At 47.6% G+C, this 19,312-nt stretch overlaps 1 protein-coding gene across 3 annotated transcripts; it reads left to right on the top strand.

Moving 5' to 3' along the window:
• The first annotated feature begins 11,253 nt into the window (after positions 1-11,253).
• LPCAT4 (lysophosphatidylcholine acyltransferase 4) lies at positions 11,254-18,855 on the top strand. 3 transcript variants are annotated; one of them, XM_017539555.2, is made up of 14 exons: positions 11,254-11,470; positions 12,747-12,889; positions 13,214-13,434; positions 13,792-13,904; positions 14,024-14,084; positions 14,382-14,440; positions 14,642-14,676; positions 15,259-15,313; positions 15,436-15,518; positions 15,775-15,900; positions 16,249-16,381; positions 17,570-17,668; positions 18,014-18,170; positions 18,454-18,855. In XM_017539555.2, exons 1-14 carry the CDS (start codon positions 11,357-11,359, stop codon positions 18,627-18,629), a joined length of 1,575 nt encoding a protein of 524 aa, XP_017395044.1. In that variant the 5' UTR covers positions 11,254-11,356; the 3' UTR covers positions 18,630-18,855. The 3 variants fall into 3 exon arrangements, with proteins under 3 accessions (XP_017395044.1, XP_037598317.1, XP_037598318.1); XM_037742389.1 differs by lacking the exon at positions 11,254-11,470 and adding an exon at positions 11,517-11,699; XM_037742390.1 differs by lacking the exon at positions 11,254-11,470 and having other exon boundaries at positions 11,724-13,046.
• Positions 18,856-19,312: the final 457 nt, after the last annotated feature.

Here is a 19,312-nt window from a genome sequence, read left to right as displayed (position 1 = left end):
TACACGAGAGTCAGGAAGCCTCTTGAAGAGGCAGTCCTTATCAGAGCTCAAACACTGGGCTGGGAGATCTGTTGCTCACTACAGAGCTGCCAGGCAGGGACATTTAAGTTTGCTGAAGCTGAACCCACCACCTCCCTTTTTCCCAGGTACTCTGTCCCAGGAAGGTGGAGGCATTATTTATAAGTCCCTGATGGGCTGCTGCCTTTTTTCAGAGATGCTCTGCCCAGCAAGAAGGGAGTCTAGTGAAAGTCTGCCTGCAGAGGCCTTGCTGAGCTGCTTGGCCTCTACCCAGTTGCTATGTGAACTTCCCAGTGACTTTGTTTACACAGGAAAAGTTAAAACTGCCTATCTGAGCCTCAACAATGGCAGACGCCTCCCTCTCACCCCACACTGAGCTTGAATATCCCAGGTAGAGCTCAGACTGCTGTGCTGGCTGCAAGAATATCAAGACAGTGGATCTTAGCTTGCCGGTCTTCCTGGGGGTGGGACCCACCAAGCCAGATCACTTGGCTTACTGACTTCCGCCCCCTTTTTCAGGGGAATAAGTGGTTCTATCTTGCTGGTATTCCAGGCACCACTGGGGTATGAGAAAAAAAAACCTGATGCTGCTAAAACAGCCCCAGTTTTGTGCTGAAAACCCAGGACGCTGGTATCGTAGGCACCAGAGGGAATCTCCTGATCTGCAGGTGGTGAACACTGGGGGAAAAGCACAGTATCTGAGCCAGAATGCCAGAGTGTCAGGAAAAGTCCCTAATGGCTTCCCTTGGCTAGGACAGGGAGTTCTCTGGCCCCTTGTGCTTTCCAGGTGAAGCGATAGCCCACCCTGCTTCAGCTCACCCTCCTTGGGCTGCAAACCCACTGTCTAACCAGTCCCAGTGAGATGAACCTGGTACCTCAGTTGGAAATGTGGAGATCACCTGCCTTTTGCATCGCTCTTGCTGGGAGCTGCACACCGGAGCTATTCCTGTTTGGCCATATTGGCCCAAGTAAAACTTCATTACAAAAAGAAGGGGAAAATAGATATTGGGCAAATATCTAGAGTATAGACCACAAATACAAATACAAAAATCAAGGGAAAACCTGCTCTTCTCTTAGGTAAGGCATGGTTCTTAACTTTGTAGCATGAATGTCTTAGTCTGTTCAGGCCACTATAATAAAGTACTGTAGACTGGATAGCTTATATGCAACAGAATTTTGTTTCTCATAATTGAATTCAGGAGGGTGGGAAGTCCAAGATCAAGGTGCTAGCAGATTCAGTGTATTTTTGAGGACTCATTTCCTCATAAATGAACATCTTTTAGTTATGTCCTCACATGGAAGAAGGGACCAGTGACCTCTATCAGACCTCTTTAGTAAGGGCACACCACCATCTCCATGTAATTTTTAAAATGTTTTTGTAGAGATGGGGTCTCACCATGTTACCCAGGCTAGCCTCAAATTCCTGGGCTCAAGTAGTCCTCCTGCCTCAGCCTCCCAAAGGGCAGAAGTTACAGGCATGAGCCACTACACCCAGACTTGCGCTCTTAAATTTGTGTAACTAGTGTCCTTCTACAAAGAGGAGAAGAGACACAGACAGACACTGAGTAAAGACAGCTATGTGAAGACAGAGGCAGAAACTGGAGTGATGCAGCTAAAGACCAAGGAACATCAATGATTGCTGGCAACACCAGAAGCTGGAAAGCAGCAAGGGAAGGATCCTTCCCCAGAACTTGAAAGAGCATGGTCCTCCCAACACCTTAATCTTGCACATCCAGCCTCACGAACGGTGAGACAATAAACCTCCATGGTTTCAAACCACTCAGGTAATGGTATTTTGTTACAGCAGCCCTAGGAAATGAATACAACTTACCTCCTTTTAATAGTATTAGTCACATAAAATTAATACATTAGTCTTTTTAGACATCAGTCATTGAAAACATTAGTCACTTGCAAACATTATTCTGAGGGATTTCGTGGCATAAAAAACGTTAGCATTCTTGAGAAATGTGTAAAATTGTTCTACATTCAAAAAGAGTCCTCATAAAGTTTGAAAACTTTCAATTGTATTCCCTCCCTTATTTTTCTCCCTCAACTTGATACAATCCAATCAGTTTTTTTGTTTTGTTTTGTTTTGTTTCTGAGATGAAGTCTGCTCTGTCACCCAGGCTGGAGTGCAGTGGCGCGATCTCGGCTCACTGCAACCTCCACCTCCCAGGTTCAAGCGATTCTCCTGCCTCAGCCTCCCAAATATCTGCGATTACAGGCGCCAGCCACCAAGACTGGCTAACTTTGGTATTTTTAGTAGACAGGATTTTGCCATGTTGGCCAGGCTAGTCTCAAACTCCTGACCTCAGGTGATCCACCTACTTTGGCTTCCCAAAGTGCTGGAATTACAGGCATGAGCCACCTCACCTGGCCAATCCAATCAGTTTTTAAATCTTACCTGTTATATCTCAGAAATATTTCCTAAATCCTGTAGTGGGTTGGTTTGTCCAATGGGCAGCAAGTCAATATACTGAGACACAGGAAACTGCAGCAGAGAAACTTTCATAATCACAGGGGAGCCAAACGAGGAGATGGGAAGAAACCTCAAATCTGCCTACCCAAGCAGCCTGGGGATAGGGACATTAGGGAGTTTAGAGAGGGCTTGAAGTGTGGGGATTGCTGATCAGTGGAAGAGTGAAAAGTTATTTTATGGGATGGAAAGATGAAGAAAATGCATTCTTAGGCTTCAGTTCCTCTGCGGGAGGTCTTCAAACTGGTTAGTGTCAGGTGTTTTACTGGAATTCTGGATCTGAAAAACATCTTAAGCAATTCCTAAAAGCCCTATGATTCTAACAACAATGATTCTATCTGTAGGAACAGTGAGGATACAAATGGTGAGAATCTAGTTCTACATGACTTTTTCAGTTACAAAGAAGTGGACATAAGTGCAGTCCAATGAAAGCTTAAATATAATTATATTCCTGTCCAGGCCCCAGCAGGTAATTCTTGTTAACCCTGTGAGGATGGTTTCAATGTAATTCCCTTTTTCATACCCTCACCACTATCTTGAGAATATGCCCTCACTTAACACCTCCCACCTGAACCATAGCAACACCTCCCAATTCAGCTTTGACTGCGAGTCTCTCCCCACTCATTCTTCATCACAACCAGAGCTTCTGCTGAATACTGCCATGTTTTTGTTTGACCTCTACTTACTACTTCCTAGACATGGGGACAAATACAAATTCAGAAAACTTCAAATGATTTGCAGAATATTCCTCAGCCTCCTTCTCCAGGCTCAACTCCTGCCTTTCTTGTCCCACCAACCCGACCCACATGGGTATGTTCACATCCTCATTAACTTTTTTTTTTTTCGAGATGAAGTCTCACTCTGTAGCCCAAGCTGGAACACAGTGGTGCAATTTCAGCTCACTGCAACCTCTGTCTCCTGGGCTCAAGTGATTCTCATGCCTCAGCCTTCTGAGTAGCTGGGACTGCAGGCACACGCCACCATGCCTGGATAATTTTTTGTATTTTAGTAGAGATGGAGTTTCACCATGTTGCCCAGGGTGATCTGGAATGCCTGAGCTCAAATAATCCACCTGCCTTGACCTCCCAAAGTGCTGGGATTACAGGTATGAGCCACCACGCCCTGCCCTCATTAACTTTCTGTATGCTTCTATTACTGTTTGATTTGTTTCTCCCCAACTTCTTTGCAAACTGCTACCCATTCATTAAGATCTAACTCAAAAGCCCTTGGGAAAGTCCCTCTTGACTCATCAAAGTCAACAGTTGCTTCTGTTATGTTCTAAGAGTTTTGGGCTACATCAGCATTTCAGTATAGCTCATGTATTTCTGAGCATAAAACAATTAAAAACTCTGAACAAGACAACAATTTTACTTTTATTACTCAAGAATAAGTGCATTTCTTCACAACAGAAGAACAATCTTCATCTTGGACACGGACTCAGTTAGACTATAATGGACACATCCTAGGATGACACCATAATATCTCCTCCTAGTATGCAGCACCACTGTATAATCTATAATCCCTTCCCTTTGGGTTCAGGCAGAGCCTATGACTTGCTCCTAACAGAATAGGCAAAGGTGATGAGATATACCTTCCTTGATTATGTTACATTGTTTGGCAAAGGTGAATGGATTTTACAGATGTAATTAAGGTCCCTAGTTAATTGTTTTCATTTAATCAAAAGAAGTATTAACCTAGATGAGCCTGACATAATCAAGTAAGCCAAAAATAAAATTCTAAACCCCCCAACCAAGTGAATGGACCCTCCCCTCAGCCATTCCAAAGTTAACCTGAAATTCTAGTTCAGGCCATGATGGAAAGGGAGGGGTGTCAGAAATGCTTCATTATACCCACCTCTCTTTGGAATGCAGGCACAACTAACCAGCATTAACATTAAAACAGAGTTCTTAAGACTAAAAAACAGATTTCCTATAGCAATAAGACACAAATTCCAGCCTTAATCTAGTACAGCATCACATGACAGATAAGCCCTAAAAAAAAAAATCGAAGTATTTTACCCCAAAATATATTTCTATGACATATTTTTAAATGGCAAGGCTGTCTCTTATCGGGAAAATCTATATTCTGTAGAGAATTCTTGCTCCTTTCCAGGTCTTTTCCCTGATCCAGGAGAGAATTAACTAAGAGTCTGGCACATTTTTAGGTCTAATAAGAGCTCTGAGGCTTGCATGATAAAACCTTGATTTCCACAACCCCTTATCTTAACCCAGACCTTCCTTTGTATTGATTCCAGGTCTTTAGATAACAAACTTTTTTTTCTTTTTCTCTTCAAAGCTACTGAAAATCAAGATAACAAACTTTTTCAACAAATTATCAGTTAGAAAATTTTTTAATCCGCCTATGACCTGGAAGGTACCACCCTTACCCACTTCAAGTTTTCCCACCTTTCTGGACCAATCCACTGTACATCTTACATGTATTATTTGATATCTTATGTCTCCATAAAATGTATAAAATCAAGCTGTAGCCCAACCATCTTGGGCACATGTTCTCAAAATCCAGAGCTGTGTCATGGGCCATTGTTCACTCATCATTGGCTCAAAATAAATCTCATCAAATATTTTACAGTTTGATTCTTTTTCTCAACACCCTTATAAATGGGGTCTGGAGGTCAGAGATGAAGAAGCCAGACTCTCTGGTTCTTGCATTAAGAGGCAGGCAGACAGCCAGGTGCAGTGATTTATGCCTGTAATCAGAGCACTTTGGGAGCCTGAGGCAGGAGGATCGCTGGAGCCCAGGAGTTTGAGACCAGCCTGAACAACATAGAGATCTAGTCTCTACAAAATATAAAATAAAATTAAAAAATTAGTTCGACATGGTGGCACACACCTGTAGTCCCAGCTCCTCGGGAGGCTCTGGAACAGGATCACACCACTGGCACTCTAGCCTGGGCAACAAAGTAAGACTGCATCTCAAGAAAAAAGAGAAGAAGCAAGGTACCATTAATTCACAGCCTCAAGGAAACAAATTCTGCTAACCACTAAGGAAGCCTATAAGCAGATGCTTCCCTAGTCTGGTCATCAGAAGAGAAGATGGCTTGGCCAGCACCTTGATTTCACCCTGAGCAGTGGACCTGGCTAAGGGTATCTACACTTCTGATCTACAGAAACCAAACATAAATGGGTGCTGTTTTAAGCCACTTATTTTCTGGCAATTTATTACACAGTGTCAAAAGGCAAAATTACAACAAAATTAGTTTAAAGAAAGGCTGAAGAAAGCAGAAGAAGCAAAGAACAAACAGTGTATTAGTTACCTTTTTTTTTTTTTTTTTCTGAGATAGAGTCTAGCTCTGTCATCCAGACTGGAGTACAATGGTGCGATCTCGGCTCACTGCAACCTATGCTTCCCGGGTTCAAGCGATTCTAGTGCTTTACCCTCCCCAAGTAGCTGAGATTACAGGCGTAGTGATGCTAATTTTCATATTTTTAGTAGAGATGGGGTTTCACCTTATTGCCCAAGCTGGTCTTGAACTCTTGACTTCAAATGAGCCACACGCCTCGGCCTCCCAAAGTGCTGGGATTACAGGCATGCACCACCACTCCCAGCCAGACTACCTTTTTCGTATAAGGATTAAAGCAGAGGTAACTTCACTATAACGCCAATTGAAGATTTTAAACAGGCCTGTTTGGGAAATTGGCTGTTATCTCTTTCTCCTGGTTTCTCAGAAGGTGAGATAACTTCATTTAGGTTTGATGACATGAAATTTTAGCATGGATGACTCCATTTTGATTGTTAGTCAGGTCTGCTGGGGACAAGCACAGAAACTTAGAAACAATGGCCTCCTGTAATTTTTATTTAACAACAGCAATAGAAAACTAATACACATAACAAAGTCTGTTAGACTGGTGACAAAGATTCTCTCCTGTCAAAAGACAAAATTGCAGCAAATTTAGCCTCAATCTTAATTGTCTTATTTTCATTTCTAAAATCAAACAATACCTCATTCTACAAAGTAGAATGGGTGCTCCCATGAGCTGAGCAGAGGAGGCTAGCTTTATGAACAGAAAAAGGCTGAGGAAATCAAAAAACAGAAAACAAAAAGGAGATTGGTCATTTCAAAGTTACTTTACTTAAGGTTAAGGCAGAGGGGACTTCCTTATCATGGCAGCTAAAACTGACCCATTTGAGAATTTGGCTATTATCTCTCTCCTGATTTCTCAGAAGATGGGATAAGCAACTTCATCTTGGTGATGTGGAATTTCAGCATTTTGGTGTGGTCTATCAGGCCTGGTGAAGGAATATAGTCAAACCAATGACCTCCTGTGAGTTTTATTCACATTCTCTTTACCTAACTCAAGTCACACTCTTCTGAACTCTTCTCAACCGGGCCCTGACTTTTGGGCTTCTTTGTTTGCCTCCACTTAATCCAGTTTTAGCAAGAGTCCTACTGGGTCAGTTTAGCAGAACTCCCCCATTCTTGGTGTCTGATCAAATTCACTATCCCCACCCTCAATTTCTTATCTCCTTGGCCTGCCTTCAGCAAAAATCTCTTAGGTCACTTTCGCCAGAATTCCCCTTACCCTTGATGTTTCCTTTTAGTAATTTTTTAGCCACCACATCTGGCCTGTTTTATTTAGAATGAGCCATTGTGGCCTTACTTTTTATTCCCCAACTTGAAATATATGAAGGCTTTTGGTCTCCCTGGGATTGGGTGGAGGTGTGAAAGTAGCAAGGGGTTACCTGTACACTGACTTGAGACCAGTTCAATAAAAGTGCACGTTAAAAATAAATAAAATATTAAAGGCATAAAAATAAAATTATGTGTAACTATGCGTGTATGAATTGCCTTAATTTTAAAAAATGAAATTTTAAAATTATTAGAACTACCTTGGAAAACACAAGATGTACAGAAACCTGCCCTCCTTTAAGTAGTAGATAAAAGAAAGCTATGAAATCTTCTCTAAGAACCTTTAAGAAATTGTCTTAATCTTCTCAGGCTGCTGTAATAAGATACCATTGACTGGGGGGCTTAAGGAACAGAAATTTATTAGTCACGTTATAGAGGCTGGGAATTCAAAGATCAAGGTGTCTGCAGATTTGGTGTCTTGGTGAGAGCTGACTTTCTGTTTTGTAGACAGCTGTGTTCTCACTGTGTGCTCACATGTCCTTTCCTCCATATGTACTCATGGAAAGAAAGATTCTCTCTCTCTCTCTCTCTCTCTCTCTCTCTCTCTCTCTCTCTCTCCTTATAAGGGCACTAATCCCATCATGAGGGTCCTACCCCATGACCTAATCTAGACCCAATTATCTCCCAAAGACTCCTCCTCCAAATAGCCATCACATTGGGGTCTAGGGCTTCAACACATGAACTGGGGGGAAGGGAGACACAAACATTCAGTTCATAACAGAAATAAATCTTGGCCTAGTGTGGTGACTCACACCTGTAATCCTAACACTTTGGGAGGCTGAGGCAGGAGGATTGCTTTAGGCCAGGAGTTCTAGATCAGTCTGATCAACATAGTGAGACCCTATTTCTATTTAAAAGAAATGAAAAGTAAGATTAATAGAATTAAAAATTTTTAAAGGATAGGCCATGTGTAGTGGCTTACGCCTGTAATCCCAGCACTTTGGGAGGCGGAGGTAGAATGATCGCTTGAGCCCAGGAGTTCAAGACCAGCCTGGGCAACAAAGCATAACCCTATCTCTATTTAGGAAAAGAAGAAGGTAGGGGAGGAAAAGGTGGTGGGAGGAGAAGGAGGAGGAGGGGAGGATAAGAGGGAAGAGGAGGAGGAGAGGGAGGATGAAGAGGAGGAGAGGGAGAATGAAGAAGAGGAAAAGGAGGAGAGGAGGAAGAGGAGGGGGAGAAGAAAGAAGGAAGAAGGAAGAAGAGGAAGGAGGAAAAGGGAGAAGAGGAGGCGAAGGAGGAGGAGGAGAAGAAGAAAAAGAAAAGAACACTGAGAATGCTGACTGCTCTCTTTGAGGATACAAAGTATGGGAGGTTGGGAGGGAGTCTAGATAGGAGTGACTTTGGGCTTCTGCCTGGTCCCCCTTCCAATAGAAGATTAATGGTATCCAATGATCCAGAATTTCATTGATCTGTCATTGTCTCCATTACCCCTAGGTAACAGTGACTATAAAGATGCAGGTGTCAGGTGGAGGAGGAACCTGTCTAGCCTGGTGGATATTTTGAAGGGAGTGACAGATACTACCAGAGATTATCAATTTCTCAAGGTTATTCTTTACCTGGGTTGCCCTTCTCAGATTACCTACAGAAATGCGACCATAATAGTTTGGTGAGGGGCTAGAAAAAGGGGAAATGTGGATGCTTTCATGACTCATTCATAGAAATGACCTTTCTAGTTCATCCTGGATGACTGACACTAGCAAATATTTGATTACCAAAACTCTAGCCTTGTAGCTGGGTTTTCATAGTACTTACTGAATGCTCTTGAAGGGTACCAAAAAAATTCATTCCGAATTTGACACATTTTGAAATGACTGCTCAGAAGACCTGCAAAGTGGTCTTTTGTGGGGGAAATGTGCATCTGCAGAGACTCTGCATTGACGCAGACAGGTTTTCTCTGGTGCTCTCCCTTGTCCAGATCTAGGAAAGATCAAGAGTCTGACATCTTTAAAGGTCTGACAGAAACCTTTACCATCTATTCTTTCTAAAGGCTACTATCTGTGAGATTTCATTTGTTCAACAAGACCATTTTTGCTAGTCAGGCCTCTTCTTCTCCCCTCCCATAACCTGTCTTGCCCAGATGCAGGCCCCATTCTTTCTGTAATCTCTGTAATCTCAAGGTGGTATAAAAGCAACCATTTGGCCGTTTCTTTGAGTTTTTATATTTTGTATGACTCCCACACACATGTGCATCAAATAAAATTTGCAGGCCTCTTTTCCCATTAATCTATATCATCAGTTTGTTTTATAGACTCAAATTATCAAACATTCAAGGGAAAAATTTAAACTTCCCTACACTCTCATCTTTCCCTGTCTCCCACCTTATGAACATTATCTTAGTCCTTAAACCTCCTCCTAGGCTGGGCACAGTGGCTCATACCTGTAATCCCTGCATTTTGGGAGGCCGAGGCAGGCAGAACACGAGGTCAGGAGTTCGAGACCAGCCTGGCCAACATGGTGATACCCCATCTCTACTAAAAATACAAAAAAATTAAAATTAGTCGGGCATAGAGGCAGGTGCCTGTAATCCAAGCTGCTTGGGAGGCTGAGCCAGGAGAATCGCTTGAACCCAAGAGGCAGAAGATACAGTGAGTCGAGATTGCGCCATTGCACTCCAGCCTGGGCAACAAGAGTGAAACTCCATCTCTCTCTCTCTCTCTCTCTCTCTCTCTCTCTCACACACACACACACACACACACACACACCCATCCATCCTTTTCCCTAAAGGCAAGGGAGATTAATAAATTAAGTTGTACTTTCTCCGTTCTGTTGAGAATGTACAAAGCTGAAATCATCTGCTTAGAAAAAAAGTTTGGACTGGACACTGTGGCTCACACCTGTAGTCCCAGCACTCTGGAAGGCCGAAGTGGGAGGATCACTTGAGACCAGGAGTTCAAGACCAGCCTGGGCAACATAGCGAGACCCTATCTTTACAAAAATAAAATTTGGAAATGATGTATTTGTGTTGGGACCTCCTCCGTGTTATATAAAAAAATATCCCAGTGCAGCTCCTACTCTCAGTAGGATGCATGAGCCTTCAACCCTCTCAGCCTGGGCTCAGAAAATTTCCTGGAGCAGAAATTAATTAATTAATCTGGAGTTTGGTTTAAAGGAGAAGCCAGTGGCGGCAAACACTCTTGGTTATGAGAAGTATCTTTTTCTTTCACTTTCTCCTTCAGCTGCCCTAAATGCCATTCACTAGGCAGAAGAAATAAAGTGAACTTAGAGCAGATTCTTTCCTCAAGCAGTGAGACTCTTACCCCTTTTGTCATGGCAATGGATCTCAGGGTCCACCTAATTCCCTGGTCCCGGATCTCACCATGGCCTGAGGCTACAGAGTAGGGTAGCTTGGAGCTTGCGGATGAGGGGAATTACTACTGTGTCCTCTGTGTTCACCCAGAGAGGGACGGAGATCAGAACCACTGCCTCTTGCCAGCGAGGCCTTGTCGGGCTCATGGGAAACACATGGGCCAGTGTACTGGGGGTTCCTGGCGCCTCAGGGATTCAAGCAACTTTCACACCAGTAAAGGCGGCCCTGCCTAGCGCAGGCAGGACGCGGAGGTGCAGAGTTGCGGGGCGCCATGCAGCCGCCAGAGGACTCAAGTGCCTCAAGTCCCCGCGCGAGGGCGTTCCCCGGACCGGGAAGGAAAGGTGGTCCGCCTGCGAGGAGGTGCGGACCGGGCCAGGAAGCCCACAGGCAGAGCGGGTTCCCACCTCACCCCTGAGCTGCCGGCGTCCGCACCCGGCCCACCTGTCCCTGCCTGCCCACCAACTCAAGGGCCCCACCCCGATCTGCGCTCGCTGGGTGACCTGGACGCCCGGGCGGGGACCGAGGGCGCTCTGAGCTCCGTGCCAGCTCCCAGACCCACTCCCGCTCCGAAGCTGAGGCCAGGGGTCTCCAGACAGGAACGACAGAGGGGCCGAAGCCCAGGGGCAGCCCGCTCCAGCCCTGGCCGCCGCGGAACAGTGGCCCAAGGGCTGCCGGCGCCGCGGCGAACGCGAAGGAGCAGGGGCGCCCCGGCCCTGGAAGCCCCGCCCCTCGGCCGGCGCCCTGACAACGCGGGCGGGCTGGGCTGCGCCGCCTGCTCCCCGCCTCTCGGCGGCCCGCACCAGGCGGGGCCCGGGCCAGAGCGCTGCCGCTGCTGCAGCAGCAGCTGCTCTGCAGAGTGGTGGCCGGGGCCGGGGCCGGGGTGCCCTCCCTCCCACCTTCTCCCGCCATGAGCCAGGGAAGTCCGGGGGACTGGGTCCCCCTCGATCCCACCCCCGGACCCCCAGCCCCCCCAAACCCCTTCGTACATGAATTACATCTCTCCCGCCTCCAGAGGGTTAAGGTAATGTGTGGGGAGTGGGCGTCGGGAGGACCCGTGGGGATAGGAAAATGGGGCCGTTTGAGCCCTGGCAAAGGTGGGCTTGGGGATCCTTGAGAAGGAGATGGCTGAGAGGCTTGCTGAGCGGGAGTCCGGGGATGCGCACGTGGGGGCGGCCGGGGGTGGGCAAGGAGTCCTGGAGAGGACGCTGCGGGGTTGGGCTCTAGACAGCTCGAAGGTGTGGAAGAACGGAGTAGGTGGGGATGAAGAGCTGCAGGGGACCCAGGGGTTGGAGAGATGAAGGACGCTGGGGAATGCGGATTACATCCTGCGGAGGCTGACGGCTAGGATGGAGTTAGAGGCTACGGGAAGCCGGGGGTGGGGGCGGGGGCGTGCCGAGTTCTCCTCCGGGGCATGACTTAGACGGAAGGCGTTTCTGGGCCGGGAGCCTGTGACCCTGTGCCCTTCGTACACCCCCTCTTCCCACTCCCTCCAAACCCCCTCCACCCCGCACTGCAGCACCTCCCGGTGGGGGCAGGGAGGCTGAGAAGGGGGTTGGCTACAGGAAGTGTAGGGCCGCGCCAGCCTTGAGGCACTGCGAGGTGGTGTGGGGAGGGAGTGTCCAAGGTTTCTGCTGTCATCACCTCCCCAGAGGCAGGCTCCAGGGGCTAGGTTTGTTTGCCTGCTCCTTCCCCAAGGCAGCCTATGGAGTCAGCCTGGCTCCCGGCAACCTCTTCCACGCGGAGTGGGGCCGAGCTCTTGTCTCCCGTATCCCCCAGTAGTATGGGATTGCTGTTGGGCAGTACTAGAAACTGACCTCGGGCCTGAAAACTGGACCTCTCCGTATTTACAACCCTCTGTGTACTAGGCCCAAAGTGGAAAGATCTGTGCACCTGGTTTCTGTTGGGCATAGGAGCTATTTATGGAATAAGATGTGGGGGAGGAGGACCTATCTCTAACCTACTGTACATCAAGCACAGCACCCTGCACTTTCGCATGCATTCTTATTAAATCTTCTAAGTGCTAGATGCATTTTATGACATTCGGTTTTATAGGTGGGGTAGGGACCAACTGAGAGATAGGAAAATAAGGCCTTTGATCCCATTAATCTTTTATCCTCTTGCCCTCATTGGTATCTTTAGCCCACCTTGGGTCCCAGTCGTCTCTCCTGTTCCCACACCACCTATCACCTGCAAGGGATGATGGCTGTCTGCTCCTGGGTCTTTCCTTTGTGGGAGAGAGATGCTGTGGAGGGAGCATATCCAAGCCCTAAAGTGGCATTCTCTCCCACCCTTTGCAGTTCTGCCTCCTGGGGGCACTGCTGGCCCCCATCCGAGTGCTTCTGGCCTTTATCGTCCTCTTTCTCCTCTGGCCCTTTGCCTGGCTGCAAGTGGCCGGACTTAGTGAGGAGCAGCTTCAGGAGCCAATTACAGGATGGAGGAAGTAAGTGGGAGGTCAGACCCCAGAGACCCTACTTCTCTTCCCTGCTGTCTATTCCCCTCCCTCTTTGAGAAGAAGAAAAGGGAGGATTCTGAAACTATTCTATTTAACTTGGGTGAATGAGTCAGCCAAGCTCAGATCTGGTTCCCAGACCTCACCTGTAAGTAATGCCCTGATGTGTCCCAAAGTGGCTAGAGACCTTGGCCCCTTGGTCACATCCTATTTAAGGGTAAAAGAGAGGTGCCCTACTTCCCCGGTGCCTGAACCTGGGGGCGGGTGAGGGTTAGAACCACTGCTTCCGCTGATACCCAACCTTGCCCTGGTTAGGACTGTGTGCCACAATGGGGTGCTGGGCCTGAGCCGCCTGCTCTTTTTCCTGCTGGGCTTCCTCCGGATTCGCGTTCGGGGCCAGCGAGCGTCTCGCCTTCAAGCCCCTGTCCTTGTTGCTGCCCCACACTCCACTTTCTTTGACCCCATTGTTCTGCTGCCCTGTGACTTGCCCAAAGTTGTATCCCGAGCTGAGAACCTTTCCGTTCCTGTCATTGGAGGTGAGAGAGTTCAAACAAACGGGGTCGTGAAGGGGAAGGGTGACAACTCTGGGCAAAAAAAAGTCAGCAATGGAGACACTGGAGAGAAGAACTGGCCTCAAGTGGGAGGGACTGTTGGCAAATGAAATATAAATTACCACCATTAGTCAACCAGTCTTAGATTTGGAGGGCTGGGACAGAGAGGTATTAGAGGGAGTTCTGGTCAGTTCTCTAAAAGGACAGCTGCTATAAAGGGATTGCCCCAGGGCAAAGAGCTAGCAGAAACTTCTCATACTGTTGAGAGGGTGGAGACTGCAGATGTTACTGCCCCTGGGTAAGAATGAAGTGATTCCTCTTCATATCCTTTCCAAACCCCAGCCCTGCTTCGATTCAACCAAGCCATCCTAGTATCCCGGCATGACCCGGCTTCTCGTCGCAGAGTGGTGGAGGAGGTCCGAAGGCGGGCCACCTCAGGGGGCAAGTGGCCACAGGTGAGTAAGGGTCTCAAGATCATCTCCTCACTTTCCATGTCCTCCTGAAGAGACTTCCCTTTCCTCTCTCCTCAGCCTTCAGCCTTCTTCACCTCATTCAGCTCTTTTGTTCCCCCCAGGTGCTATTCTTTCCAGAAGGCACCTGTTCCAACAAGAAGGCTTTGCTTAAGTTCAAACCAGGTGAATAAAATGATAGTGGGTGGTGAGCTGTAGGAAAAAGAAGTTCCAGATTTGGGGAGGGACTCGGAAATAACCCAAGAAATGGAAGAGCAGGAGGGATAGGAGAGGAAGGAAGGGAGACCGGGAACCTCCTAGCTAATGCTGATAAGTTGGGGAGTCAGAGAAAAAATTATCAATGAGTGGAGCAAGGCCATAGCTCATTTGAGAACTGTCCCAGACCTCCATACTTCATGCCCTCTAGCTACTTCTGTGTACTAACCTCTGCCTTGTGGGGGTGGGGGTGGAAATGGGATTTAGGAGCCTTCATTGCAGGAGTGCCTGTGCAGCCTGTCCTCATCCGCTACCCCAACAGTCTGGTGAGTCTGAGTCCAAGAAAGAGTGGAAAGGGGGAGCACAAATCCACTCCAAATGGAAATAAGTGTAAACTGTTGGTGCTATGATGGGATGTGCATTGGGGGTGTGACCAGAGGTGGGATCAGGCCCTCTGCTCAAAGGTGATTGGCCAGTTCCAGGGGGAAAAAGTAATGCTCTTATGCCCTCACCTGTTTCTCCCATAGGACACCACCAGCTGGGCATGGAGGGGTCCTGGAGTGTGAGTTCTGGTATTTCCAGGGGTGAGGGTGGGGTGCAGGGTCCATCAGAGAATTCCTGCCTGTCTTCCAATCTCCAGACAAGGTGAATGGCCTTCTTCATCTTAGGACCAAGAGAACTCTAAAGGAGATGCCACTTTTACCCTGATCTCCCCATATAATCTGGCAATGCTTAGATTAGCTATCCCACCTAAATTGTTCCTACTGTAATTATGGCTCCTATGCACTTATTTTCCCATGTGTCTGTGATTTTTCTCCCTCGGTTTTCCCTTCTTGAGAATCATCACTATCGGGCATGCCCTTGCCTTTTTCTTCCATTACTCACACCTCCTCTGGCCCACAGCTCTTCCTCTGGCATATCCATGCAGCTCTGCTCTCTTTCCCTACCACATTTCTGGCCCTTCCTTGTATCTCCCAACTGCATATTCACCCAGCTGACTGTATGGCTAGGAGTCCATCCCTATATCAATAGGCAGAACTTTTCCCACTCCCCACCTGGGTTGGGGGAGGATAGTGCGGTGTGGAAGCCAGGGAAGGAACCCATAGTTAGAGATTGGTGAGCATTGAAATCTCTCTTCTCTTAGACTCAAAGTCCTCTGGCTCACAGCCTCTCAGCCCTGCAGCATTGTGGATGTGGAGGTATGGCCCTCATTGGTGGGGTGGGAGAATGGACGTCTCATACCTCTGAAACCTTGGGAAGGAGGGTGGGAATGGTCATACCTCACTTTGAGGTTCTGATAAGAATTGTGTGTCTGTTTTAGTTCCTTCCTGTGTATCACCCCAGTCCTGAGGAGAGCAAGGACCCCACCCTGTATGCCAACAACGTTCAGAGGGTCATGGCACAGTGAGTGCCCCACAAAGTATTTCCTGGAGCAGTTACACAGGGCAAAGGAACCACAAGGGGGTGGAGGGGGGGCGAGGTTTTCAAGCAAAGATTGAGGAGCAGGCTGTGAGAAGGGCTCTTGGACAGCTGAGATGGAGAAGGGGAGATTTAAAGGGGCCTGATCAATTCTTCCAGCCAGTGGGCCAGAGTCAGGAACGAACCCTTAGAAGTTTCTTCTGCTTCCTTCCCCTCCATCCCATTCCTGTTCATCCTGTAGGGCTCTGGGCATTCCAGCCACCGAATGTGAGTTTGTAGGGAGCTTACCTGTGATTGTGGTGGGACGGCTGAAGGTGGCGTTGGAGCCACAGCTCTGGGAACTGGGAAAAGTGCTTCAGAAGACTGGGTAAGTGGTCTTGAAAGTGGGAGTGTGAGCAGTGTCACAGAGAGAGAGAGAGAGAAAGAGAATAAGAAGCGGAGAAATGAGGAGGAAGGAAAATCTTAAAAATGAAAAAAACTGGGGAAAAAGATAATGGAGTAAATAAAAGGAAGGGGGGAAATAAATGGAAGGATATATAATAAGTCAGGTGAAAAAAGTAAGAAGGACTGTTAAGGGACTCGCTGAGTCCATCTTAGGAAAACAGCAGCTGAACCTGTGCTGGTAGAACTGTTGGTACTGGGGCTAAAGCCCTGCTGGATGGTGTGTCCAGAAGGAAACTGAGACAGCTCTCTGCCTTCAACAATTCCATTGTAGGCTGTCCCCTGGCTATGTGGACATTGGGGCAGAGCCAGGCCGGAGTCGAATGATCAGCCAGGAAGAGTTTGCCAGGCAGCTACAGCTCTCCGATCCTCAGACGGTGGCTGGTGCCTTTGGCTACTTCCAGCAGGTAAAGGAGCTAGAACACAGAGCAGAGCAGAACCCAGGCTTCCCTCCAGGCTGACATGTTCCTAGTGGCCGTATCAGTCACTCACAGTTTGGAGTCAGTGGATGTTCTAACAGCTGTTAGATGGTCATCCCCTGAGATCCACTGAAGATTCATTTTTTAATCAAGCATCCAGTGCATTGAAAAGCAATGTTATCATCATCATGAGGAGGAACAAGGGAGAAATAATCAGTGAGGACTATAAATTTCTGAAACCACTTTAGAGATTGGCAAAAGTGAGGAATGATAAGACTTTGTGAGACACTGGGTGAGGGTCTTTGAAGAAGAGTCATGAAGGTTACGTGTGAAGAAGACACGTAGAAGAAACATCACTGGACAGGTGAGGTGGTAGAGAGCTTGAGACCCAGATGCATCTGCGGGACTTGGCCAGATTCTTTTAAATATTCTATAGCTTCTCTAGAGGAGTTTTCTCAAGATTCTTAGCAAGCCCATGTATTTCTCAAGATTTAACCAAGTTCCCCGATCAACTTACAAAAGTCCTAAAGGATTCTTAATGCTTACTAACAACCAACAGTGGTCCCAAGGAGCTTTTTGATCGAGATGCAGAATGTGACTCTCAACATCCTCTGAAGGGACAGAGAGTGACCAGGTGTCTCGATTCCTTAGATTGAGACAGACTGTCCCTGAAAAGAGCTTTCTCTATTTGGCCTGTAGCAGAGCAGAAACAAAAATTCAAATGCCATGGTCCCCCGTGGAGCTGGAACAGCAGCCATCATCCTTGTGTTTTTCATAAGAAATTATGCCAATGACCCCCTTTCAATCTGTTGGACCCATTCTTCTACATAGGCCGAGTCAGAGAGAACCAGTTTGTCTAGCCTGGGGACTAGGAGTGCCCTCCGCTGGCATGTCAGAAACTTCATAGTACCTGCAGCATTCCTGAGGGATTCCCTTACAGTCCTAGGATATCCCTTTATGGGAGGGCTTTGTCACCACGTGACCTGGTATAGCTTGAGAAAGCCTATGACCTGAGAGAAATTCCAGGCATCCTAAAGAGTTTGGGGCTCACAGTTCTGAGGGTAGCAGTCACAGGGGTCACCCCATTATCTGCTGAGAAGAGGGGGAGCCAAAATCCAAAGAGCAGGAAGCAGGGTACAGGGTCCCCACATTGCCCTGGTTTCTTTTTCACACCAGGATACCCAGGGTTTGGTGGACTTCCGAGATGTGGCCCTTGCACTAGCAGCTCTGGATGGGGGCAGGAGCCTGGAAGAGCTGACTCGTCTGGCCTTTGAGGTACTGAGGGGTAGAGGGGGTACTTAGTGGCTATGCTCACCCCACTCCAGGAGGCCTGTTCGGTATGCTGTTTCCAGTAGCTTCTAGATAGCAGGCACTTGGTATCCAACCTAGTGCCACACTGCCTAAAACTGCAGAGCCTCAGCCTCTATGTTGAGGCCTAACTGGGAACAAGAAGAAGGAAAAAGCTATAAAGTCTACAGTTCTGCAGAAATGACACTGAGGGTCAGGGAAGGCTTGTGCACCACCCTTTTGGAAGAGGAGGAGACTGTCAGGCCATTCTGTGGGGCAGGGTGAGGCCATGGCATGAGGAGAGAACTTGACTTGCATCCCTTTGTCTCCCAGCTCTTTGCTGAAGAGCAAGCCGAGGGACCCAAACGCCTGCTGTACAAAGACGGCTTCAGCACCATCCTGCACCTGCTGCTGGGTTCACCCCGCCCTGCTGCCACAGCTTTGCATGCTGAGCTCTGCCAGGCAGGATCCAGCCAAGGCCTCTCCCTCTGTGAGTCACTGCCTTCTCAGCCCCACAAAGGCATCTGGGGCAGGCACCAGGGAAAGCACTGGGCTGTGAGGGAACAAGGGTTAGTGGCCAGTGCTGGAGATCAGAACCTATGAGCAGTGTGGCTGGGAGGAACAAGCTAGAAGAAGAGAGGACAAAAACCTGGATTTGAGAAGTTAAACAAAGTAGAGGGACAAGATGTTTTAGTTCTGAGAAAAGGGCAGGGGGATCCTCTTCTCATTCTTAGATCTTTTCACTGTTCCCCATCTCACTCTGATTTGTCCAGGTCAGTTCCAGAACTTCTCCCTCCATGACCCACTCTATGGGAAGCTCTTCAGCACCTACCTGCGCCCCCCACACACCTCTCGAGGCACCTCCCAGACACCAAATGCCTCATCCCCAGGCAGCCCCACTGCCCTGGCCAACGGGACTGTGCAAGCACCCAAGCAGAAGGGAGACTGAGCACCTCAGCCTCTCACCCCCTCCTCCTCAGGGCAGCGCCAGGGGCCTCCCCTAGGCCTCAGCCCCATCTCTGCTCCTGTTTGAATTTTGTTATTGTTGTTTGTTTTTTTTTGTTTTTTTTATGTTGATTTTAATTTTTTGTTTGGTTGATTTTTTTGTAAGAAACTATTTTATATATAAATATAAATATATATCTATATCTATTAAAAAAAATGAAGTCCAGTCACATTGATGCTATCATTACTTTGGAAGGAGAGGGATGAATGGCTGTAGGACACCCATTGGAAGATCCCAAACGTTTCCAAGGTTCATCTCTTGGCCACAGTTGGATGAATCTTCCTCACTCTCAGATGGATAGGGCTCTTTCCTGCACAGAAATCTTACTGAGACTCCATATCCTCCCCTCCTGCTGTCATCTCTCTATGTACATTTTAACAGACTTCCTCATGAACTTCTTTTCAGCTCATTCCCTCTTGTTCTGCCCTCATTAGAGATTAAAAAATAGCTTGCTACCATTCCATATTTAATAATCCTACTGAGACTTGATTCCATCACTCCTAGTGGAAGCACAGAGCCGTGTCTGTAAGGAACCAGCCTCCTCCCTGCTGGTCAGACCAGCCACACAGGAGGGTTTCTCTGCCACAAGATGAGTAAGGACACTGAAGTTCTGTCTGTCCAGCCTC

Source organism: Cebus imitator, unplaced genomic scaffold (genome assembly GCF_001604975.1).
Source record: "Cebus imitator isolate Cc_AM_T3 unplaced genomic scaffold, Cebus_imitator-1.0 Scaffold119, whole genome shotgun sequence".
Lineage (NCBI taxonomy): Eukaryota > Metazoa > Chordata > Mammalia > Primates > Cebidae > Cebus > Cebus imitator.
Note: the sequence above shows the minus strand (reverse complement) of the source record. Positions and strands in the feature narration are given on the sequence as shown.